Source organism: Mastomys coucha, unplaced genomic scaffold (assembly GCF_008632895.1).
Source record: "Mastomys coucha isolate ucsf_1 unplaced genomic scaffold, UCSF_Mcou_1 pScaffold22, whole genome shotgun sequence".
In the NCBI taxonomy this organism is placed as follows: Eukaryota; Metazoa; Chordata; class Mammalia; order Rodentia; family Muridae; genus Mastomys; species Mastomys coucha.
Genome location: NW_022196905.1, coordinates 117,050,478 through 117,075,848, shown reverse-complemented (window position 1 = coordinate 117,075,848; position 25,371 = coordinate 117,050,478). Strand labels below are relative to the sequence as shown.

General features: G+C 48.9%; 1 protein-coding gene across 1 annotated transcript in view; it reads right to left on the bottom strand.

The window, feature by feature from the left end:
- Bcl7a (BAF chromatin remodeling complex subunit BCL7A) overlaps window positions 1-15,216 on the bottom strand; it is a 32,975-nt gene extending 17,759 nt beyond the window's left edge. The window contains exons 1-3 of the mRNA XM_031337810.1: window positions 14,814-15,216; window positions 7,876-7,957; window positions 3,855-3,951 (exon numbers count right to left, since the gene is read on the bottom strand). Of these exons, the coding sequence (XP_031193670.1) occupies window positions 3,855-3,951; window positions 7,876-7,957; window positions 14,814-14,905 (271 nt within the window). The 5' untranslated portion in view covers window positions 14,906-15,216. The remainder of the gene's footprint in view (window positions 1-3,854; window positions 3,952-7,875; window positions 7,958-14,813) is intronic.
- Between the last annotated feature and the right edge of the window lie 10,155 nt (window positions 15,217-25,371).

Below are 25,371 nucleotides of genomic sequence, written 5' to 3'. Positions count from 1 at the left end.
AGCATGGGGAGTTATCAGCTGCTAATGGGACAAGCTGACTTCTCTTCTCTGAGCCTTAGCTCTTCATCTGTAAAATGGGCCTTGTCATCAGATCCTTGACACACTGGGGCGGCTTCATAACACAGCTGTAAGCATGCCAAGGCCCTTCAGAGGTTATCTCATCTAATCCCCACAAAGACTTCATGGAGCAGGTACCGCCACTGTGTTTTACACGTTAAAACCAACCAAAAGGCTAGAGGTTACATGACAAACATAAGATGACACAGTGAAGAGAGATCCTGGGAAAGTCAGAGGCATTGCTTCAGAATGCTGGGGAACCAGGCCATACCCGGTATCTCACCCTGAAAAGAGATGAATTCTGACTCATGGACTCTAGGCTTGAACCTGGGGCTTATCTGATTCTCCTGCCCCTTTCTCTCAACTGCTGGGATTAGAAGCCTGGACCCCCATACCCAGCTTACAAAGTACGAGGGAGGGGACTCAAAGCTTTGTGCCTGGCAGGAGAGCACTCTGTCAACGGGATTACATCATCAACCCTTGTTTTTTTATTGTTGCTTTTGGCTTTTGTATTTTGAGACAGGGTCTCACATAGCCCAGGCTGTGCTCAGACTCCTGATCCCTCTGCCTCCATCTCTGGAGAGCTAGATTCACAGTCCCAAGCCACTACACTCAGTGGGAACACGGCTCTTTCTTTGCTCACTAAGCAGCAGCAAAACTCCATTGTGTTTTTGTGAAGCCAAGTCCGTAAGAAACAAGGTGCCAGGGGCTGGAGATCTAGCATGGACAGTTTGGGTAAATGGATGTGCTGGATAATTTTATGTCAATTAGACACAGGCTAGACGGGCAGTGGTGGCACACGCCTTTAATCCCAGCACTTGGGAGGCAGAGGCAGGTGGATTTCTGAGTTCGAGGCCAGCCTGGTCTACAGAGTGAACTCCAGGATAGCCTGGGCTACACAGAGAAACCCTGTCTTGAAAATCCAAAAAATAAATAGACACAGGCTAGAGTCATTCGAAAGGAGGAAGCCCCAATTGAGAAAGTGTCCCCATAAGATCTGACTGTAAGAAAGCCTGTGATTGGTGGGGGAGGGCAAGTCCACTGTAGGCAGTGTCCTGGTGTTCTATGAGCAAGCCATGGGGAGCAAGCCAGGAAGCAGCACCCCTCCATGGCCTCTGCATCAGCTCCGGCCTCCAGGTTCCTGCCCTGTTTGAGTTCCCATCCTGACTTTGACGGTGAACTAACTTTGTGGAAACATAAGCCAGATAAATCCTTTCCTCCTCAATTTGCTTTTGATCAGCATTGATCAATATGCTTTTTACCATAGCAATAGTAACCCTAAAACATGAGGGTACTCACTGCCTCTGTCTTCCCAGGATGAGGCGGGGCTGTGTCTGAGGGCATCAGCAACTTGAGCGAGCCACTACTCCTTTTTGACTTAAACTTTCTGATCTACTAACATACTACTTTGTACAAAAGGCTTAGAGCAGTCAAAAGGACAAGTATATACATGGGCCATTGAGATGGCTCAGTGGGTGAAGGAGTTTGTCACCAAGCTTGAGGATCTGAGTTCGATCCCTGGAACCTACTTGGTAGGAAGACGGAACCATCGCCCATAAGCTCAGGCACACCTTATGTCTCCCCACCTCACACACAAAATAAATAAATGCAACAAAATACTTCAAAAGTAAAAACATTAAAATTAAGGTCGAAACCTGGACACCTATCCAGTACTTGGGAGGCAGAGACAGGAAGATCATTATAAGTTTGAACACAGCCTGTGCTACATAGTGAATTCGAAACCAGCCTGGGCTACAGAGCAAAACATTGTCACAAAAAAAAAAAAAAAAAAAAAAAAAAAAAAAAAAAAAAAAAAAAAATTGGACAACAAAAAATTTCCCAAGACAGGCCTGTCAAAATGGTTCGGTAGGTACGTGTGCTTGCCACTAAGCCTGATGACAGGAGTTCAATCCTCAGGGCCCACATGGTAGACAGAGAGGTATGACTCTCACAAGTTGTCCTCTGGACTTCCACGTGTGTATTATGGCATGTGCACATAACAATGAATGAATGTATCCAGGTGTGATGGTACATGGCTTTAATCCAAATACAATAATCCTGATAATCCCAGCAGGTAGATGTTTCAGTTTCAAGCCAGCCTAGTCTAGACGATGAGTTCCAGGCCAGCCACCCGCTAAATATTGAGACACTGTCCTCGAAAAAGAAAAACAAAGGAAACGAGTAATAAATAAATGAACTAAGGACAGAGGAAGAGAGGAGGGAGGGAAGGAGAGAGAAAAGAAAAGGGAGGAGGGGGTGGAGAGATGGCTCAATGGTTAAGAGCACTGGGTAATCTTCCAAAGAACCCAGGTCCAATACCCAGCACCCACAGGGCAGCTCACAACTGTCTGTAACTCCAGTTCCAGGGCATCTGACACCTCCTCCCGCCTTGAATGGGATACAAGTAGCAGAACACCAATATGCATAAAATAAAAAATGCTTTTAAAAAAAGAAGGGGGAAGAGAGAGATGGGCGTGGCAAACTCTGGGTGACCCGGTGGGTTAGAGTAGCCAAGGCTCCCCTAAGGGATGAAAGCTGCTCCCGCCTAAGCCAGCTGCTTCTGGCACAATAACACCTGACTTCAGACAACAGCAGTAGAGCAGGTTTTCAGACTTATAAATAGAAAAACTGCTAATAGTTTGAATCTTAAATGTCCTTAAAGGCCCATGTGAAAAAGGCTAAATCCTCATCTTGATGCACTTGGGAGGCTGGTGGGGCCTGAGGGGACTGGATGTCTTATGGCCACTGAAGAGATACCCCTTTAAGGTGTGCCCATCTCACTGGCCCCAGCTTGGCTTTGAGACACTATTTCACTCTCGTAGTCCAGGCTAGCCTAGAATTCACCATGTAGCACATGTTGTCCCTTGACTTGTATCTTCCTGTCTTAGCCTCCAAGTACTGGGATTTCAGGCAAGAGTCCCCAAGGGAGCCCATTCTTCTTCCTCTTTGGCCTGAAGCTTCCTCTACTGTCATACTCTGCCGTGATGTAGTAGCCCACCAGAGGCCCCAAAACAATGACATCAACTGACTTGATGCCCTAAGCCCAAATAAACCTTTCCTCTTTCAAACTGCACCAGCAACAAAAAGCATTCCGTCACAGTGACAGAAAGCTAATCACTCTCACAAAAGCAAGCAGGAGGAGACAGAAGAGACCCGACGAGACACATCCTGTGCTTTGGCCTGGTCTGACCATAAGGTGTGTGTATTTTTTGGATGTTTCATGGAGCCACGAGTGTGATTTGAGCCTTTCCTCCCAACAATAAGGTGAAAGACACAGAGACAGAGAGACAGACAGACAAGGGGAGAACGGGAGACCAGCTACCTCGGGGGCCCCAGCACCACCCTGACTGGTGGGAAACACGTGACTTCTAAAAATCACACAGCTACGGCAGTGCCCAGGTTCCTACGGTGACCGTGAACCACCCAGAAATCCATTCTGGAGTTCCCCAGGAGCCAAGCAAAACGAGAGAATGGGAAATGCCCTTGTGGGTCTGATATGTTATGACCCCAAGTCCTCCTGGGCGTGTAGGGGTGCTGGGATCACCTCCTGTGAGATAGATGGTCATCCCCTCAGGTCTGGGGGAGGAGAGGGTCTCTTTTTAGTGCTCCAGCTTCGTTCCTTGGCTAGGTGTGCCAGGGAGAGAAGCACCTCCCCCTGAAGAGCTCCTCTGTGGCACAGAGGCCTGGCAGTCCTGCCCAGCCCTCCTACCTGTTGCCTGGAATGTGAGCAAACCTGCTAGAGAAACAAAAACACAACCCAGGCCCAGGCAGGGGGAAGCGGCTGGGGCGGGGCTCACCGTGCATGTCCATCATCCCTGGGGACGAGCTGTTCTCTGGAGTGGTCACTTCCGAGCCGCACTTCTCGTCCTTGCCCTTCTTCTTGTTCTTGTTTTTCTAGAGGAAAAATGGGACAGAAACCCAGTCAATCATCCAAGCATGTGTGCGTTCGTGCATGCCTGTGTGTGTGTGTGTGTGTGTGTGTGTGTGTCTCTCGTGCGTGAGCTCGCACATGAGCGGCTCTGGGGAGTGGCATAAATATTTAATTCCATCAAACAGTCAGAACCCCCAAGCCTTGGCAGGTTGTCTCTGTCTGTATTTGAACGTAGCCCACGAAGCGTTCCTTAGGATCAAAGAGTCTCACGGAGGGGAGGATTCTGAGACACAATCTCACCTGTCTGTGAGGCTGTTACCTGCACACAGGCAAACCCCCTGGCTGCTGGGAACTCCCTCTTCTAGGGAGAGAAACTAGGGGAAAGGCCTTAGTCGCTGCCACTGTTGACCAGGGTGGATACAACCATGGCAAAGACATTTCCAGCCGCTTAAGCTCTTGGGGGGTGGGGGGCGGCTTTCTCAAAGTATCGAGAAGGATAGAAAACTCGAAGAGGCAGTAGAGAGTGGAGGAGGAGCTTCTAGGGTGCTGGGGATCAAACCCAGGGCCTCACATATACCAGCTCTGCGGGTGAGCCACACCCCAGCCCCAAGAGAACAGAATCATGTGGGTTTCTATGAATGATGGTAAAGACTCCAAAAGTAAATCACGGTCGGCCTGATTGTTCAATAGAACAATTGCAGAGACTAAGGTGGCTCTCTTTGGATTTTAATCAGAAACATCTGCAAGGCATGAACACGTTAAAATATCTCAACATCTCCAAGACAAAGGGGAACAGAACATGCAGCTGCCACTCACTACCTTTCGGGTGCGTTGAGGTGGGGTGAATACCATCTATTGTGTACTCATGAGCATGAGCACTCTGGAAGGATGAACACAAATGGGTACCTTCAAGGAGGTACTCAATGTGGGGTATGTGCATGCAGCAATGAAAGACAGATTTAGGAAAAAAGATCTGCTGCAAAATTAATATTTAAACACGGCTGCAGATGGCCCAGCTACTAAGAACACTGGCTGTTCCTGCAGACGCCCCAAGTTCAGTTCCCAGCATCCATATAGTGGCTCACAACCATCTGCAACCCTGATTCTAAGAGGTCCAGCGCCATCTTCCAGCCTCTGAGAGGATTGCATACATGGGGCAGACACACATATATGCAGAGAAAACATTCATGTGCACAAGAAATACGTCATTTTCTTTTATAGTAACATTTCAAAAAGGTGCAAATAAACTGAGGCAGAACACGTTTGTGGTTACCTGTGGCACGGGGCATAACCTGGTAACAGCCACACACGCATACAGGGTAGGGGTGGGAGCTGGGTGGGTGACCACAGTACATATGTGAACGTCAGAGGAAACTTTTAGGAATCAGTTGTCTTATTCTTCCATGTGAGTTCTGGGGACCAAACTCAAGTCATCCAGCTTGACGGAGAAGGTACCTTTACTACTGAGTGATTTGTAGACACCCCAACCCCAGCATCCTACCTACACGCTAGGCAAATGCTCTATTGCTGAGCTACACCCACAAAGCAAAATTCACTTGCAAGAATGCACCCCATAAGCAGGGCAATGGTGGCACACGCCTTTAATCCCAGCACTTGGGAGGCAGAGGCAGGTGGATTTCTGAGTTTGAGCCCAGCCTGGTCTACAGAGTGAGTTCCAGGACAGCTGGGGCTACACAGAGAAACCCTGTCACGGAAAAAACACTTCAGTGTTAGTAGCTATAACTTTCTCAGCTATAATTCTATAACAGGAGCTGGCAAGATGGCTTAGCAATAAAGGCAGCAAGCCTGAAGAACTGATTCCCATAAGTTGTCTCCTGGCTTCCACTTGTGTGCCATGGTACATGCATGCATACACGTGTGCACACACACACGAATGAAAAGAAGTAACATTTGAATTTTGACACACGTTTTTTGCCTATTTAGGAAAAAAAAAAACTGAAGCCTTGAAGAGCACTAATGTTTATCTTTAAAAAGATGGTACATGGACTGCCGCGATGGCTCAGCAGGTAAGAGCACTGACCGCTCTTCCAAAGGTCCTGAGTTCGGATCCCAGCAACCACATGGTGGCTCACAACCACCCATGATGAGATCTGACGCCCTCTTCTGGTGCGTCTTAAGACAGCTACAGTGAATTATGCCAGAGTGAGCGGGCCGGAGAGCAGCCACACACGATGGCTCACGGCCATCTGTACAGCTACAGTGTACTCATATACATAAAATAAATAAAACAAATCTTAAAAAAAAAAATGGTACAACTGTGTCCTAATTGAGTATTTTCTAAAACCGTGAAAAGCTAACCCCTCCCCTACTCTAAGATTCCGGCCTGAGCTTTAGAGATTCTAATGTAGCTGTCTGGGGTGGGGCCCAGGAATCAGCATCTTATCCAGAGGTCAGCCCTAGGGAAAGAGGGATTAAATAGCATGCTCCTGCCTGGGCTCCTGGAGGTGAAAGGAACTCAGCCTTTCCGGAATACTGTCCTGTTAAGTATTCTCCAGGCCACACGGTGCACATTCTGGGTACAGAAACCACAAAAGCTAGGCATGGCTGCTCTACACAGGGGAGAGGGCAGCGGGGGTCCCACAGTGAGCTGATACATCCAGCCTCATGGGTTAGCCAGGGCTTGTCTCTTTGCTCAGCCAGGAGCCCATCCTTCCCACGGCCCATAGATTACACGTTCCCTTGATCATATTCCACTTGGCACTTCCCTGATGTCTGTTTCCTGCTATTCTATAATTATCTTCCCCCAACGAGATTAGAAATTCCTTGACAGCAGGGACCACATCTCCTCAGATGCAGCCAGCATTTCTACACCACCTAATGATGTGTAAGGCCAAGGCGGGGGCTGGAGCCAGGAGCCAGGAACGGCCTCAGAGGACTTGAGCTGCCCTGTGTCCAGTTACACGTAGATATAGGCCAAGCCTTGGTCCCTTTATGATAAGAGGAGCCTTGGTGGCTTTAGAAACCCAGGTCAAAATGAGAAGGGATGTCAGTCCTGAGCCCTCCCAAGGTGAACATGGGATCTTAGCCCTGCCTAGAGTCCCTGCTCTCAGGCGGCAGATTATTGAAGATGGGTCAGAAAGAAGCTAGCCCCTTGGAAGGGAAGCTTAGCCCCTGTCTTTACTGAGAAAGCTGCTACCCCACACCAACACTTATTAACCACGGTCACGCTGCTCCCAGAAGCAGCTGGCGTGTACAAAGGCCTCTAGATGCTTAAGCATCCTTCCTCAGAACACAGCATGCTCACCACAGCCCATTCTGGACATTATGGTCAGCTTGGTCCCAGTTGTCTCCCCCACCCCCGAGTGAGTGGTGCAGGCATCCCTATACCAGGCTCTCTCATTCCTGTTCTTCCAAGAGCTTCGGATCAGTAGAAGGTTCTCCAGGAACAGTGAACACATGCCTTTCAAAATCAGAAAGACTTCTGGGTCCCAGTCACACCTTTGACGTATCTGCATGACTTCGGGGGTGGGTGGGGGCGGGAGTAGCTCTACCTCTCAGAGACCATGTCTTCTCCTTGTAAAGAGATTTTAAAGGATAGGGAGTAGGTAAACTGTATGAAGCATTAACACAGGGCCTGGCAGATGGATGGCGGCTCAGGAACAGAGGTTATAGGGAAGGCGGAGGCTTGGTATCACTGGGCACAACAATGCCTATCCCAGCACGGTGGTACACAGGGTTCTAGGGAGAGTAAGCCCCATAAAAGTGTGTCTCCACTGGCCGGCTGTGAGGCTCTTAAAACAGAGGACAACTTGCAAGGAACATGAGGACACAGGTCCAGGGGCCTTTCTAGGCCTCAGTTGGGTTCTGCTTTCTGAGCAGTTTGGCTTTAGGTCCCCAGGCCAGTGGTCAGCAACAGAGCCCTTCTCCCTGCAGCGGGGAGGTTACCATGGGGAGGGAATGAGGACACAACCGCCCTACATACTCACGTCATCAACCTTTGGCTCCGTCACAGGGACCCACTTGTAGATTCGTAGGGACGTATCGCCAACCGTCACCCATTTCTTCTCCCTGCAGGGAGGGAATGAGGAAGAGCCCATCACCAGGGGGCTTTGTAGAGGACTCTGCTTAAGGGGAGAGGGTGGCAGAGGTTGCAGCTACAAATTGAGGACTGCGCAGCCCCCGGGGCTAAGACAGCAAGCTTTGATCACATGGATATGGCTGGAATCCCAGCTCTGTCCTTGACGGCTGAGGCCCCTGGGAAAAGTCACTTGGCTGACGTAAGCTTCGTGCTCCCTACCCTTCTGGGACCCAGAAAACAAGCACTCTTGTTAGTCTCCCTTCAGAACAGTGTAGGGGTATGGGGTGGGCTGGACATTGAGAGGTAGGCTCAGCCTGGCCTTGTGGGGACAATTCCTTGTACCTGTCCTTCAGTCAAGGCTCTACATGGACCTCTGGTCTCATGAACCCCTGGGTTCTAAACTCCCACAGGACAGAAGTCAAGTGCCCAGTTGAGAGAGAACGGCTTGCAGATGAAGAGGAGAAAAATACAAGGCGTGAGAAGGAAAGGGAGCGAATGGTTTCATCCAGGATAATAACTATGCCCTCACCAAGCCACGGCCAATTTCTAGACTGTTACTACAGCCACCAACTTCTGTTAGATGGTACCACTTCTTGCTCTAGCTATTTAGAGGCCATGTACCCAGGCAGGCAGGGGTGAACACAACTTAGGGGGAAATAATCAGGGACAGGGCTGGGGTTTGAACCACAACAGTCTGGGCTCCAGCTTGGCCATCTTAGTGAGGTAACCTCAAGTCTTAATGAGTTTATAGCAAGTAACCCAGCTGATTTGGGGAGCCAGAGGGAGAGGCCGGGCTGCGATTTCAATTCAGCACAAGAGTCCCATTGCTGCCTAGAACTACAGTGATGAATGAGCCCAAACTTCTTCCCCTCATTCATACTGTGACACATCACAGTCTCTGCCACGTCGCCGCCACTGAGCCTTTGGGGGTGAGGGGGGTGGAATCGATGGCAAGCACACTCAAAGATAACCATAACCAAACTATACACGTCCATCCACAAACTGCCACTCAGGTCTCCCCATTCCTGTATCGATGGCCTGGCCCTCACTATTAAAAGAGACTGACCATGTGTGATTGCTTCCATGTGCCAAGCCCCATGCCCACATACTCTGATGGTTTTTTTTTTACATGCCCCTCTGTGGCAGCAAGCGCCACCTCCTCCACCTGACCGATCAAGGAGGTGAGCTCCTAACCCTACGGTGAGAACCCAAACCTCTGCGTGGACTGCTTTCCAAAGGCCTTGCCCGCGCTTCTTTTAGCAGGGGGAGCCAGGTGTGAAGGCAGATGTCTGTCTTCTACCCGCCTCCTCCTCCTGGGGGCAGACAGAGCGCAAGAGCCACAGGCCCAGGCTTTTACTCTCCACTCTGAATACTCAGGAGGCACCTGGAGGGGCAAGGCTATGGCCAGGAACCACTTCAGTGACAGGTAGAGACATAATCCTGATGGCCCCTGGGTGCTAGAGCCTGAGCTATACAACCCTTCTTCCTCTCCTTTCTCTGAGATGAGTAAAAGGACAAGAGAGGAACACACCATACAGATGAGAAAAGCCAACAGTCCAGAAACTTTGAGAACCTAAACAGCCCAAAGTCCCTCCATCTGCACCAACAAGCTCTTGACCAGCTTCTGTGGTCCGAGCCCAGTTAAATCAACCAAGTAAAAGTCTCAGTGTGTTACTTTTTTTTTTTTTTTTTTTTTTTTAAATTTAAGTAATTACCTTGTGACATAAAGGCCACAGTTCAGGTTGGAAAGCACGCCAGAGCTTTGGGCCTTCCAAGGGGACAGGGAACAGAGGTGGATGTCTGAAGTTATCAGGAATTATGGGCTACCAAACACACACTGGCTCCTTCTTCCCCAGCCAACGACCTCCTCACTGGAGTACAAAGCACTATTACTAGGTGTGGACACTGATGAGGGGGGCTTTGGGGCAAAGGCAAGCGTTATGAACTTGCCCTTGAGGGCTGGGGGTGGCAGGGGGATGTCATGGTATATCATTCTAGTACCCTGAGATTCCTGTACCCTCAGAGACTTAAGCAGGATTGTTAATTCTAGGTCCCAGGTGGCTCTAAACTACACAGTGAGATAAATAATAATAATAATAATAATAATAATAATAATAACAATAACAAAACAACAATAATAATAGGTCTGGTGAGGTAGCTCAGTAGGTGGTGGTAAAGGCACCGGATGACCTGAGTTAAGAGCCTCAGAACTGACACGGTAGAAGGAGAGAGGACCTACTCCCACAAGTCCCACAATCCCACAATCCCACACGTGGTCATCTCCACACGTGTGTCGCAGCACATGCATGTGAGTACGCTCCTTCTCCATATGTGCACACACACAAAATAAGCCAAAAAAAAAAAAAAAAAAAAAAGTAAATAGAACTTCCAAACACTGAAGTAGAACCCGACCTTGGGACTGACCTCTGACCTGGGGCTTGGCTCTCTCACAAAGGCCCTGCCTAGCTCAGGGCAGCAGCTCAGCTCCCCTCCAAGCGCTGCAGCCCACCATGAGGGAGCACACACAGCTGGCTGCTCCCACGGTGAGGGAGCTAGACAGGGCCCATCATTTTACAGCAAGGGCGGCAAGCGAGCGGCCAGGAGGCGCCTCTTGTTTACCCTCACAGTACTCTTAAAAAGTTGACTCAAGCCGGGTGGTGGTGGTAATGCACGCCTTTAATCCCAGCACTTGGGAGGCAGAGACAGGCAGATTTCTGAGTTCGAGGCCAGCCTGGTCTACAGAGTAAGTTCCAGGACAGCCAGGGCTACACAGAGAAACCCTGTCTCGGGGAAAAAAAAAAAAAAAGTTGACTCAATTACCAAAATAGAAGAAAGAGAAAGGAGCGAGAGAAAACCATAAAGATCCAGATTTTTGGCTACTCTCAAAACATGATCTGCAGCCCACATTCCCCCTGGGAGCCACAGCTTGCTCCAGATGACAAACATTGGCTCCCTCCCAGCCCCCCACCTCTCACCACCTGGAGGCATTCACTTTGACCACCAAGTCGCACCTCGACCTAGCCACAAAACCACTCAGCACAAGGCCTGAGTCCTCCTGCTTCCATGGCAACTAGCTTGGCTTCTGGACCTCCTCTCTGCCTAGTGTTCCAGAGATAAAAGGACGAAAGGATGTCCCAGAGGTAAGAATATGACTTGAAAGTTCTTCCCCGGCTCGGGCTCTTATGTAAACAGCAGAGTCCGTCTCAGCAAGGCCAAGGTGATTTTCCAGCACTCTAGGTCTGATAGTGGGGGGGGGGGGGTGCTGACTCCAAAGAGCTCTAAATCCCTTTGTATATTCACTACATGGCTAGTCTTTGTCCCCTTGGGAGACCTGTGCTCATCCTAATCAGGTCTGGGTCCCCCTCAGATGGCACTCACTTCTCAGGGATGGCTCCCCCACCCCCAAACTAGCCATTCTGTGCTTATGTCAAGTTGCTAAAGGACTTAGACCAAGAGAGCCGAAAGGCCCCAGAGCAAAGCGTACCATGAAGCATGGACCACCCTTCGTCTTTTTCACTCACACTGGGCCTCTCAAGCCTGGCCCAAAAAGGGACCTACTATTTTGTTCTCCTTCAGCCAACCTTCTGGCTACCTCACACTCCACCAACCTGCTCCGGGGTGGGGACACCAGACAGAAAGAGAGGAGAGTAGTAGCTACCAGCGGTGGGTGGGGAGGCTGTAGCTCACCCCGACTTCTATAGGGCAGAGTTAGGGTAGGGCTAGCCCATCGGGTATAGAAAATAACCGCCCTAGGCCTTCAGACTGGATGGTATGGCAGACACCTCAGATCTCCTCTAAAGAAAATACAGACTTCCTCATTGATTTTGGATTTTTCAGATAAATGGATAACTTTTTGGTATGTGTCTCAAATACTTCATGAGATATACTACTTACATAAAGGGGTGTGTGTGTGAGGTGTGTGGGTGTGTGTATACACAGGCTAAGGACAAAACCCAGAGCCCTGTGCATATTAAGCTCAAATTCTACCATTAAAGCAATACTCTCAGCAGAAATTTTCATGTATTTCTGCTTTTTTTTTTCTTTTTTTGAGACAAACTTGAATGTAGACCAAGCTAGCCTTGAACTCAATATGTAGCTGAGGCTATGCTTGAACTCCTAATTCTCCTGTCTCTACCTTCCAAGTGCTAAGGTTATAGGCATGCACCACTATACCCAGGGAGAAAGGTGGTTTGTTGTTGTTGTTGTTGTTTTGAGACAGGGTTTCTCTGTGTAGCCCTGGCTGTCCTGGAGCTCACTCTGTAGACCAGCCAGGCCTCGAACTCAGAAATCCACCTGCCTCTGCCTCCCAAGTGCTGGGATTAAAGGCGTGCACCACCACCGCCCCGCGGTTTTTTTTTTTGTTTTTGTTTTTTTAAAATCACTTTGTTATTTATCTGAAATTCAAATTTACCTGGATGTTCTGTATTTTCACTTGCTAATTCTGGCAGCCCCATGTCTTAGCCAGTAGTGAAATGCATGGTTGGTGCCCACAGTTAATAAACAACCCCAAGCCTTCAGGGTTGATGGCAAGCCTTCTGTACAGACAGGGCAAGACCAGATTCAGTGACTCAAGGAAGCCCCTCCACTTCTGTTTAAGATGGGGAGGGAAGCAAAATCAAAATTTCTACAAAGTCCACCTTCTACAAGGGCGCCTGTGTACTCCAGTGACTCTACCTGACCAGCCGGTCCTCCATAGTTCTGGAAGGGGAGGGGGCACCGAGTCCCCTAGTTGACAGGGTCAAGGAACTGAGCTTCATATTTTGCCCAAGGTCACAGCTAGGAAGTAAAGTAGAAACTCTAGCAGGAGATCCCAAAAAGCCTGAAGTCTTTAGAGGTCATGGTGTACTCATTTTCCCCAAAAGAACATAGGGAAGAAGGCAGCCACATCCCCCACTGCAGGCTTGGCAGGGCTGCGAACCCGCTAGGATGGAAGAAGCCTTCAGGCCTGCTGCTCTGGGGCCCGCAGGGTGGAAAGCCCCATCCCTCCATCTGCCCGCCCTGCAGAGCAGCTGGCAGACCCAGCCGCAGCTGTCACGGCTCCAGGACCAGAAAGGGAGCTTACACCAGCCCCTTTCTACCCTCCAGGCGGTGACACAGAAGGGGCTCTTGCCTTGATATCAGTTCTTTCTGTGCAGCGGGACTGAGGCAGGGGAGGGGTGCCACCCCAGCCTTCCCATGAGAGTCCCACAGGAGAGGGGGGCACTGTGCTGTTTTCCTGTGTTTTGGCCTGCAGCTGTTTCTGCCATTTTTAAATGGCCGCAGTTGGGCACTGGTGGCCCTGCTCAGCAGGGGAGCTCTCGGCACCCAGGACTTGGATCTCAACTTTGGAAAGCCTCCCCTTCTCACGGTTGTGAAAATTCTTTGTCCCATTGGAGCCAAACCCAGTCCACGGCGGGCATCCGGCCATCCGCAGACAGCCCTTTCCATAGGAGGCCCGGGAGCACGTGGACTTTATTGATTTTTCTCTTTGCCTTTTTTGTTGGGTTTCACTCTGAAAGGACAGCTAACTTGTGACACCATCAAAACGGAGACAGCACCCCCTCCCCAGTAGCGTTAAAAGAAAAAAAAAAAGACAACAACAACAGAGGCGTTACTCAAGAAATGAACCCCCCCCCCCAAAAAAAAAACAGCCTGCAGTGTAGCCTGACCAGTTCCTATAAAGGACAGATCCAGCCAGCGGCCGCTGACACTTGGGGACACCCTCTCAGCTGCTCCTCTCCCTCTCGGACCCAGATGAAGCCGTGGGAAAAAAACCGTAATAAAGTTAAAACCAGGGAGCAGGGAGTTTTCAACAAGTCTGACCCAACCTGGTGGTGGACTACTGGCGCCTCAGGCCTGGCCTCTGGGGCCGCCTCGGGAGTCAGATCGCGACCAGGGCCGTGAAAATGTTCCATCCTACTAATTATAACGAGGCCACGCTGGGCACGATCTAATTTGAGCTTGAAAAACACGCACGGCCCACACCGAATCTCGCGGTCCCCCTCCTCCTCCCCCAGTGCCGAGAACAAAAACAACGGTCGCTCGTTCTCTCCGCAAAAACAAACACCAGCTCCAGCTAGAAGAAGGCAAGACACGGCCCAGGACTTGGCTTCTGGCTGCAAACACCGCGCTCCCCAAGCTCCGGGTGCCGCGCGGAGCGCGTGGGAGCTGTGGGTGCCCCGCGCCCCAGCCGCGCCACCGCCTTCCCAGCGCTCGCCCCCATCTTCCTTCCTCGCCCGGAGCCCTCGCTCCAGGCTGCCCAAAGCGCTAAATTTAAACGGCTCGCGCTCTGCAAACTCCGCAGACTCGAGGGCGCCGAGGCCTGGGAGGCGGGGAGCTGCGGGCGGGTCGGGGCGTAGGGTATGTATGTGTGTGTATGTGTGTGTGTGTCTATGTGTGTGTTGGGGGGACACCGGCGCCGCGCCGCCCCGGGGAGGAGACGGCGGCCCGCTCCGCGCTGCACAATGGAGCTCGCGCTCTGCCCGCCGCCGCCGGCATCACGGCCCCGGCGCGCGGGAAGCCGCTTTCATGTGACTTGCACAAAAAAACGAAATGGCTTCTGGGGCCGGCTGCGAACCCCCCTTCTCCCGAGAGCCGAGCTCCGAGCTCCGGGCTGCAGCCGCCGCCGCTGCCGCTGCCGCCGCCGCCGCCGCGCCAGGTGGGCGACCGGCGCCAAGCACACCTGGGCAGCGGACGCAAGCAGCCCCCGCGGGGCGCAGGTGACCCCGGCCGCGCGCCCTCGCCAACTCCGGGCCCGGGGCCGCTGCGCCCCGCCGGCTCTGCGCGCTGGGTCCGGGCTTGCCGGCGGCCGCGACGCGGTGCAGCGAGCCGGGGCGAGCGAGAGAGCGAGCAGGCGCCTCGGCTTACCATTTGCGCACTTTCTCGATAGCCGCCATGACCCTCTTGATATCATCTTTGGCCCGGCTCCTGGTCTCGGCTCGAACCGACCTGCCCGACATGGTTCTGGCGGGGAGGGAGAGAGAGAGAGAGGAGAGACAGAGAGAGAGAGAGAGAGAGAGACAGAGAGAGAGGCTGGGGGAGCGCGCCCGCCGGGTCCTGCTCGCCACACTCGCCCGCTCTCTCACTCGCGCACAGACACACACTCACACACATACGCGCACACACAAAGCCTGGTGCCGCCGCGCGCCCGGGGCCCAGTGCGCAAGCGCCGGGGCGGCAGCTGCACAGAGCGAGGGGGAGCGGCGCGGCCGCCAGCAGTGCGGCCTCCGGGTGCCGCCGCCCTCCCCGGGGAGCCTCGGGGACCTCGCTCTGGGAAGCTATCACGGGGTGACCCCGACCTCCCAGCACGCGGGACGGGCCCGCGCCCGGGACTCACCCAGAGGCCGCAGGTGCGATGGGGGTCCCTCCCCTCCCCCCTCCCAAGACACACACACCCTGGGGATGGCAGACTGCAGGCCGTGGGTGCTGTGGCTCGGGTTAGTGGCCGCGGGCGCGATCGTGCAAGTTTCTGGTCCGGCGTTTTGAGTTCTCAGGAGTTGGGAGGCGGCGGCGGTTCGGAACGCGAGGTGGTGTTAGAAAGAGTTGAGGCGCCGGTCTCTGGCCGGCTGCCCTGTTGCAATGTGCGAGCTAGAACGTCGCCTCCCCAGGCTTAAACTAGAGTCGTAGGAAAGGTGCCCGAGCCCGGTGGCAGTTGACATTGTCGCAGGGAATAAGTTGCCCCAGTCGCGGATCAACCTCCCTGGGGTTTGTCCGAAAATGACAATTTAATCTTAAACGGCTCCTGGTGGAAGTGCAGTGTATTGACCCGGAGCAGCAGGTAAACTGGACTGGCCCCACACAGAGGACTTTTGAGGGGCTGTCTCTCTACCCTAGGACAGAGCTGGGTGGCAGAATCTACCGCGGTCAACCTGGATAGGGACAGGTGGGTGTGCAGTTGCGGCTAAACAGACTGGACCAGAGCGAATGCTTGTCCAGGTGGATGCTGGGAAAAAAAGAGATGACCTAAAGTGAGCAAGCTGCTACCTGGAGAGGAACTGGCGAAACATCAGTCATTTCACAGATAGAGAAACTGAGTTAAGGAGTAACTCAAGGTTGCAACCGTGAACTTCATCCGTGACTGCCATGATTCTAGTATCAAGCATCTCCTCTGAAGTTTGGGGGTGTTGCAGGGGTTTGGTAGAGAGAGCTAGTAGGGAAATGAGTGTGAGAATCTGTGGGATTTTTCCCAGGCTTATCTTTTAACCACTTTAAATGCACTGCCCTAAAGCGAAAAAATTAAAATAACAATAGTCACCCTACGGTGGTGGCAGACGCCTTTAGTCCCAGCACTTGGGAGGCAGAAGCAGGCGGATTTCTGAGGACAGCCTGGTCTACAGAGTGAGTTCCAGGACAGCCAGAGAAACCCTGTCTCGGAAAAAAAGCCAAAAAACAAACAAACAAACAAACAAAAAACAAAACAAAACAAAACAAAAACCCAATAGTCAGGCGTGGTATCCCACTCCTTTAATTCCAGCACTCCTGAGGCAGAAACAGGCAGAGCTCTGTGAGTTCAAGGCCAGCCTGGTTTATGTAGGTAGTTCCAGGACTAGCCAGGACTACATAGTGACACCCTGTCTCAAAAACAAAAGAAAACAAACAGAAAACAAACAAACACACAAAGCAATCGAGCCAGGCAGAGGTAGTGCACACCTTTAATCCCAGCACTTGGGAGACAGAAGCAGGCAGATTTCTATGTATTCAAGATTCAAAGCCAGTCTGGTCTACATAGTAGTCAGTTCTAGGAAAGCCAGGGCTACAAAGAGAAACCCGGTCTCAAAACAAAACAACTACAAACCCCACAAATATATCAAAGAGCCATTCTGTGAGGGATTGAAAAGTGTGCCATAAACCAGAATTCTCATTCTTTTGACCCTCTGTATCTGACCATCAGATTTGTGCTTGGACCCCAGGGAATTAATTTTTTGTTTTTGGTTTTGGTTTTGGTTTTTTGGTTTTTTGGTTTTTGAGAGACGGGGTTTCTCTGTGTAGCCCTGGCTGTCCTGGAACTCACTCTGTAGACCAGGCTGGCCTCGAACTCAGAAATCCACCTGCCTCTGCCTCCCAAGTGCTGGGATTAAAAGGTGTGCGCCACCACTGCCTGGCTGGGAATTAATTTTTGTTTGGTGCAGAAATTGTGCATGCTAGGCAAGTGCTATACCACAGTTCCCACACAGAATATATGTGTATATATATGTGTGTGTATATATATATATATATATGCATATATATAAAATTTTAAAATAAGATATGTCAAAAATCCACATATCTGGTCTGCAAGATGGCTTAGTAAATGTGTTTGCTGCCAAGCCCAAAGACCAGAGTTCAAGTCTCAGAACCCATGCTGTGGAAAAGAGAACTCATGAAAGTTGTCTTTTGATCGACATATGTTTACATACCACACGCACACATGTACACACACACTAAATGAAATGTAAAAATATTAAAAAATCCAAATACCAAGGGATGAATGGATGTCTTTTCCAACTTCATCCATGATAATAAAAGCAATAACAATATCACTAAACATGCACGAAAGCGTGCTAAGTAGAAAGATGTGGGCATACAAGGACAAAGACTGTATGACCCCACTTAGAGGAGTTACCTAGACGAGGCAGGAGCTGGGGCAGGAGCAGGGAATGATGACCAATGAGCTTTCCTTTTTGTAATGAAGAACACTTTCTGAACCTATGTAGAGGTGAATGTCCCATGTCACTGAATCGTACTTTGAAAATTGTTACAATGAGTTAGGCACATGGACACTTGCCATAAAAGCACAAAGACCAGTCCCCAGAACTCACAGAAAGTTTTGGTGGACATGGCAACTGGCCTTTAATTCCAAAGTCTTGAAAAGCAAAGATAGGCAAGTCCTCAGAACAAGCTGGCTCGTAAGATGAGCCACACTTACAAGCTCTGGGTTTGACTGAGCCAGTCTGCCTCAGTAAGCCAGATAGAGGATGATTCCGGACATGGATTGCCCTCTACATGCATGCACTCCCATGTACATGTGCACCCACACCATGCATACATACGTGCATACACACGTGCAGACCACACACACGCGCACTCATGAAAATGGGAAAGGGAGAGAAATGTTTATAATGGCCGAAGTGATGCTACATGATTTGACTATTATAAAAAGAATCCAAATTCATTAAACCCAGCTGGAGTTCTGCAAAGCAGCCCTTGGCTTTCAAGCTGCTCAGGTGACTGCTCTGCTCCACGAAACCACCTGACTTCAGTTTGCTGTCTAACCCCTGAAGGTATTTATGTTTTTGATCCCTGATTAAACCATAAAGCTTTCTACAAATGTTCTTTATAAATCTAGTATGTCATTTTTATAGTCCCCTCCCAGCAGATATTTTTAACCTTCTTTCTTTCAACAGAACTCAGTTGTTTTATAGTTTGCGTCTGATGACTAACGTTTTGGGTTTTTGGTTTTTTGGCTTTTTTGTTTTGCTGGGTCTTGGTCATGGTGTCACATTTCCTTGTTGTATACCTAGCTCTCTTTGACTAGCTCAGACACTGCATTATTTCTTCTTCTGCCCTTCCCCCCCTCTCAGTCCTCCTCCTGCCCTTCTACAGGGTCTCATATTGCTCAGGCTAGCCTTGCGCTCACTAAGGCTAGGATAAGCTGAGGCACTCCTTGACCCCCGACCCGTGCACCTTCACTAGAACTGCAAGCAGGAGCGTACTCAGTAGGGCTTAGATTTAATTTTCATTCACAGTCGAGTTCACACGTGCGGAAGCTACCACAGTAACAGAGCTGTGCTGTTAGCTGGGATCTTGCTTTTTTTTTTTTAAAGGAGCTTGCTATTTTATACAAATGACTACAGATCCTGAAAGAGCTGTTGCTACTATTAATACATACTGTCATATATATAAATATGTTCTATATCTTATCTATAGTATGAGATATATCACATATATAATACCTCATATATAGTATAGTATATCTCATGTAATATATTATATATCATATATAATATATACACACATATATATTGAATTTGTTTTTTTGTTTTTTTGGTGGGCTTTTTTTGGTTTTGTTTGTTTGTTTGTTTTGTTTTTTCAAGACAGGGTTTCTCTGTTTAGCCCTGGCTGCCCTAGAACTCTATAGACCAGGCTGGTCTGGAACTCAGAAATCCGCCTGTCTCTGCCTCCCAAGTGCTGAGATTAAAGGTGTGTGCCACCACTGCCTGGCTTGCGTTTGAATTCTTGGGCATTTTTAGCTGTGCTATCAACTTTAGAAAAAAGTATTCCTATGTACTGTTGTAGAAATATTAAAGTTAATTTTTTCCCATTTATATAGGGGTAGCACTGTATTAAATATGTAAGGTCTTATATATGTGGACTTGACTATAGAAACTATTAGTTTCTAAATAAAATGGAAGTCCAAATCCCTGCTGGAGCACCCGTCACCATCACCTCACTTCCAGTCTACCTAACTCAGTGGCTCTCAGCCTTCCTAAGGCTGCCTGGGACCTTCAATGCAGTTGAACAGGAAGCTGTTGTGGTGACCCCCAACCAGAATTATTTTTGTTGCTACTTTGTAACTGTAATTTTGCTACTGCTATAAATTGTAATGTGAACATCTGATTTCTGAGGCTCTTAGGTGACCCCTGTGAAAGGGTCATAAGGATCATTTTACCCCCAAAAGGGACGCAATCCACAGGTTGAGAACCACTGACCTGCCATCTTGTCTTGCCTTTAAGATGCTTCCAAATGCTTTCTTTTTTTTTTTTAAGATTTATTTATTTATTTATTTATTTATTTATTATAAGTACACTGTAGCTGTCTTCAGACACACCAGAAGAGGGCGTCAGATCCCATTACAGATGGTTGTGAGCCACCATGTGGTTGCTGGGAATTGACCTTAGGACCTTTGGAAGAGCAGTCGGTGCTCTTAACCACTGAGCCATCTCCCCAAATGCTTCCTTTTAAATTTTAAATTACTTATTTATGGGGGATACCCACATGCCTTGCTGGTTCTCTCCTACTATTAAATGGGTGCTGAGCATCACACTCAGGTCATCAGGTTTGTCAAGCTTGGTGACAGGTAGCATTACTAACTGAGCCATCTTACTGGCCCTCAGATACTTGCTTCATTTTTGTTTTTCTCTTTAGAAACAGGGACTCGCTATATAGCTCAGGCTGGGCTCAAACTTGTGATGACTACTGAGTCCTGGGATGACACTTACGTACTGTTGGGAACTGGTTCTAATGCTTTGTCTTATTTTAGCTCCCAAAAGCCTTGCTTCCAGACCTGATGGTCCCTGCCCCCAGCTGGCTTCAATTGATAATAAAGAATTGCCTGCTGTCCAGCCAATAGTTGGGCAGGAAGACAGGACAGGAAGCAAAAAAAAAAAAAAAAGAAAAAGAAAAAGAAACTTAAAGGCCCGCTGACATGTAAGAATCCAGGAAAATGGCCATAGGGGCCACTTCCCCAATTGGATGTGGGATAGCAGAGATGAAATATAGATTTTAAAAGATGTTAACTCAGGAGTATTGGAGGGCAGTGTTTGGTAGCTGTGGGAATCCAGAGAGCTGTTGGGTGGTTGTCGTGGGTAAGCAATCCACCTAGAGACAAAGTGGTTTAACTAACTCACCACTACAAAGTATCTTCATGCCTGGATTCTCTTCTTGGCTCCTTTGAAGCTTTCAGCTTGAGGATTGTTAGTCTGACTATGGACCAGAAACGCTACAAGTCAAGTTCTCCACAAACATTAGCATCCCAGACAGGTTAAGAGTACAAGATGACCTCGGGATAACAGAAGTTTGTCACGGCCAGTGCCAAACATCTTTAAAACTCTGAGCCTTTTTTTTTTTTTTTTTTTTTTGGTTTTTCGAGACAGGGTTTCTCTGAGTAGCCCTGGCTGTCCTGGAACTCACTCTGTAGACCAGGCTGGCCTCGAACTCAGAAATCCACCTGTCTCTACCTCCCAAGTGCTGCTGAGCCTCATCTTTAAAATGAAGATACAGGGCTAGAGAGATGGCCCAGTGATTAAGAGCACTGACTGTGATGGGTTTCCCTTTTAAATACCCCACACTTCCTTGTGTTCGGCGTCGAACTCCGCTGGCCAGCATGATCACAAGATCGACCCCGGTACCAGTATCCCCAATAAACCTCATGTGATTGTAGCAAAAAAAAAAAAAAAAAGAGCACTGACTGCTCTCCTGAAGGTCTTGAGTTCAAATCCCAGCAACCACATGGTGACTCACAACCATCTGTAATGAGATCTGGTCCCTCTTCTGGTGTGTCTGAAGACAGCTACAGTGTACTTACATATAATAAATAAAATAAAATGATGATACAATACACAGATCTTATGATGTTCTTAGGATGAAACACAGTTTTGCTTTGTTTAAGTGCTTGTGTGTACCAGCAAACGTGCTAAATACAGGACCCAAATGATGGCTGGCATCATGAAGCCCCACCCAGGGGACTGAAGTTAAAGGCTCCTCTTTCCCGGGTTGCTAAATTCAACTCTCGAGTCCATGCCTGGTGTTAGGCATTCCTCCAGGGTGGAGGCTGGTTCACCACTGCGGGTGGAGGAGGTTTCCATCTCTGGAACAGAGATGTGTAATTGGGAGGGAACTGCAGGCCTAGCTTTAGTGCTCTCTGCAGCCCTAGCGACTCACCACAGCAGTGTGGCTTTCATAGACAGAGGTGCTCTGTGGTTTGGGGAGCAGGGCATTAGCCAGGCCCAACCAAGTGTGTGTGTGTTGGGGGCAGGGTGGGAGTGAGGGGGTCGAGGAGAAAGTTCCAGCCGTATAATGCAATGTCGTCTCTTGTTCTGAAACAGGGGCATGAAGGATATACTGCGAACGATGCTGACCCAGTTGAGGCCATCTCTCTCCTTTTACAGAAAGCAAACACCTGATGGAGGCATGTAATACTAGCACTTGGGGTGGAGATAGATCAGAAGTTCAAGGTCATCCTTGATTGTATAATGAGCTAGAGGGTAGCCTGGGGTACGTGACATCCTGTCGAAGAAGTTGGGGGTGGTAAGGGAGAAAGGAAGATTAATGTGTTCAAGGTGAACATGAAATATCCAAATTCTCCTCTAACATTGAAGGATTAAACCCAGACGGTCTGGTCACGACCTAGTGACTTGGAGTAAAGTTGGAACTTTTGCACAGATACTGTTGCCAGGTATGGTGGGGCATACCTCGGATCCCTGTACTCAAGAGGCAGAAGCCAGTGAATCTCTATGCGTCAGAGACCAGCCTGGTCTATGTGGTGAGACCCTGTCTCAAAACCAGAGAGTTTCAGTGTTTTGTGTCACAGGGTTAAGGACTGTACCCAAGGCCTCTCACGTACTAGGCAAGTGTCTCCCAGTCAGCTATGCTAGGGTCAGTCAGTTCTAAAGTCAGAAATCTAAAGAGCCACCGGATTCCTTCTAGAATCTCTCATATATACCTTTGCCACACCTGAGTATCCTCCCTAGTTCTGGATAACCCTCTAAAGGGACCCGTCTCCCTGAAGCTGGGAATTTCAGTCTTGGGTATGGCACCCAGCCTTGTCTATAAGTTGGGTTTTTTTTCCTTTTTCTCATACATAGGGTCTCATCCCATAGCCCAGGCTGGCCTAATCTTTATGTGACTCCATGTTGGAATTATAGGAGCAAGCTACTGCATAGAGCTTGTGTTAGTAAAGAACACCATGGACATAGTGGTACAGGCCTTTGATCCCAGCAGTCAGGAAGTAGAGGCAGGCAGATATCTGTGAGTTCCAGGCCAGCCTGGGCTACACACTGAGACCCTGTCTCAATAGATAGATAGATAGATAGATAGATAGATAGATAGATAGATAGATAGATAGATAGATAGATAGATAGATAGATAGATAGATAAAATTTCCCACTACTCTGACAAAATATTTTTTTAAAGATTTATTTTATTTATTTTATGTGTATGAGTACACTGTAGCTGTACAGATGGCCGTGAGCCATCATGTGTGTGGCTGCTAGGAGTTGAACTCAGGACCTCTGCCATCCCCGCTCGCTCCGTCGTAATTCACTGCAGCTGTCTTCAGATGCACCAGAAGAGGGCGTCAGATCTCATTATGGATGGTTGTGAGCCACCAGGTGGTTGCTGGGATCCAAACTCAGGACCTTCGGAAGAGCAGTCAGTGCTCTTAACTGCTGAGCCTTCTCGCCAGCCCCTAACAAAATATTTTTAAAAGATACTTTATTACTATTATTGTTGTTTGGTTTTGCTTTTGCTTTTTCAAGACAAGGTTTCTCTGTATAGCCGTGGTTGTTCCAGAACTCTATAGACCAGGCTGGCCTCAAACTCATAGAGATCTGCCAGCCTCTACCTCTCAAGTGCTGGAATTAAAGGTGAGGGGTCACCATTTATTTATTTATTTTTATTTTTAATATTTATTCTTATTTTTATTTTTTTCACATTAGGGCTGTGTGTTTAAAACGGTAAAAAGATATGCCTGGGAAAATCCCCCAGATTTCCACTCTCATTTCCCCATTAGTTCCTTCTCCCAGCACCCAACACCACCCCAAACTTCACAGTGACGTCCTGTCTCAAAAACAAAAGCCCCGCCAGGCAGTGGTGGTACATGCCTTTTAATCCCAGCACTTGGGAGGCAGAGGCAGGCGGATTTCTGAGTTCGAGGCCAGCCTGGTCTACAGAGTGAGTTCCAGGACAGCCAGGGCTACACAGGGAAACCCTGTCTTGAAAACCAAAAAACAAACAAACAAACAAACAGAAAACCCAGATTGTCTATTAAGCCCGGATAGGAATAACTGATGCGTTATCTAGCAGGTGCTCAGGGCTCATCCATACTGTTGCACGTACTAAGATTTCTCTTTATAGGTGGAATGAGAAAGATTAAACAATATTTGATTATGTGAATATGTCAGAGTTTGTCTTCTTTGCTGCACACTGGCTTGCTCCATCTTTTGTTTATTATGAATGATGCTGCTATTGACTGTTAGTGTATGGGCTCTGTGTGGATAATTCCCTTTTGTTTGGTGGAGTGCCTGAGAAAGGAATGGCTCGTTCAGATGGAAAGTTTATGTTAAACATCTTCAGGAACTTCCAAACCACTTTCCAAAGCAGACCTTCTTCTACGCCATCAGCAGGGAGGATTGATGCCTCCTTATCAAAACTTGGTATTGCCAGTCTTTTTTAATTTAGCCAATGTGGTTGCTATTACACTGTGGTTTTGATTCGTCTCCATTCATTTATTTATTTTCGACATAGGGTCTTGCTATGCGGACCTTGCTGACCTCAAATGAGGCAATTCTTCTGCCTCTGTCATCTGAGTGCTTGGATTATAGACATGCAACATTGTACAAAGCTTCTTGGTTGTTTTTTAAACATTCAGTGTGTGTGTGTGTGTTTGTGTGTGTGTGTGTGTGTGTGTGTGTATGTATCTGTGTGTGTGTATGTGTGTGTGTCTGTGTGTGTGTGTATCTGTGTGTGTGTGTCTGTATGTGTATGTGTGTGTCTGTGTGCGTGTAGGCCAGAAGACAATGTTCCAGGGTCCGTGTGCATACTCGACCACGTGGGTCGTGGGCTCAGACTCAGGTTGTCATCAGGCATCATTACCTGCTGAGCCACACTCAGCTTTTGATTTTCACTTTAGAAGACAGAGGTAGAAGAGAAATGCCTCGTGGGGGACGCGACCTTTGGAGAGCCTGTGGGGACTAAAAGGTTACATGCACAGTGGCGGTCCTGCCCATGTTCAGAGCTGGCCTCTCCATGGACTCTCTCAATTACCTGATGGCCTTCCAATAAAGTCCCTTTCCACTTAAGCTAACCAGAGCCACCTTCTATTACCACAAATCAGAGGTCATTATCAATACACACTCAGCTGCCCCTTCATCTTGTTAAGCCTCGTTTATTCTTTCTGAGCACCACTTCCAACACAATCCTTTGTTTTTCTGAACTATGTAATGGGCTCCGCACTGTTCCCTCTCCCCGACTAATTCCCATGTAGCCTTCTGCCTCCCAGATGCAAATTTGATCCTCCTTTCCCCCTCTGTTTTAATCCAACCGAGCCTTTATTTAATTTTATTTTTTTTCGAGATAGATTCTGCATATTTGTCTGTCCTGGAGCTCACTTGATAGACCAGGCTGGCCTCGCACTCAGAGATCTGCAGGCTCTGCCTTCCAAGTGCTGGGATCAAAGGCACCATTGCCACCACCGCCCGGCTTAGCCTTCTCCGTTTAGTACTCCAGCCCTGTAATGCAACCTGCTACCTCCTCTGGGCTGATCTTCTGCCCCTAGCCCTCCTCCCTACACTCGCGATCCTTCACTCCTCTGCTATTCCCGTTCAACTGTCTGCCTAGGGTATCGTCCTTCATTTATGTCATTTCTCCTTCTCTGATCCCTTCCTCCTCTGCACTGGTCCTGTCCTGATCACAGGTCTCTCACAGGCTGGTTTCTCTGTAATGTAACTCT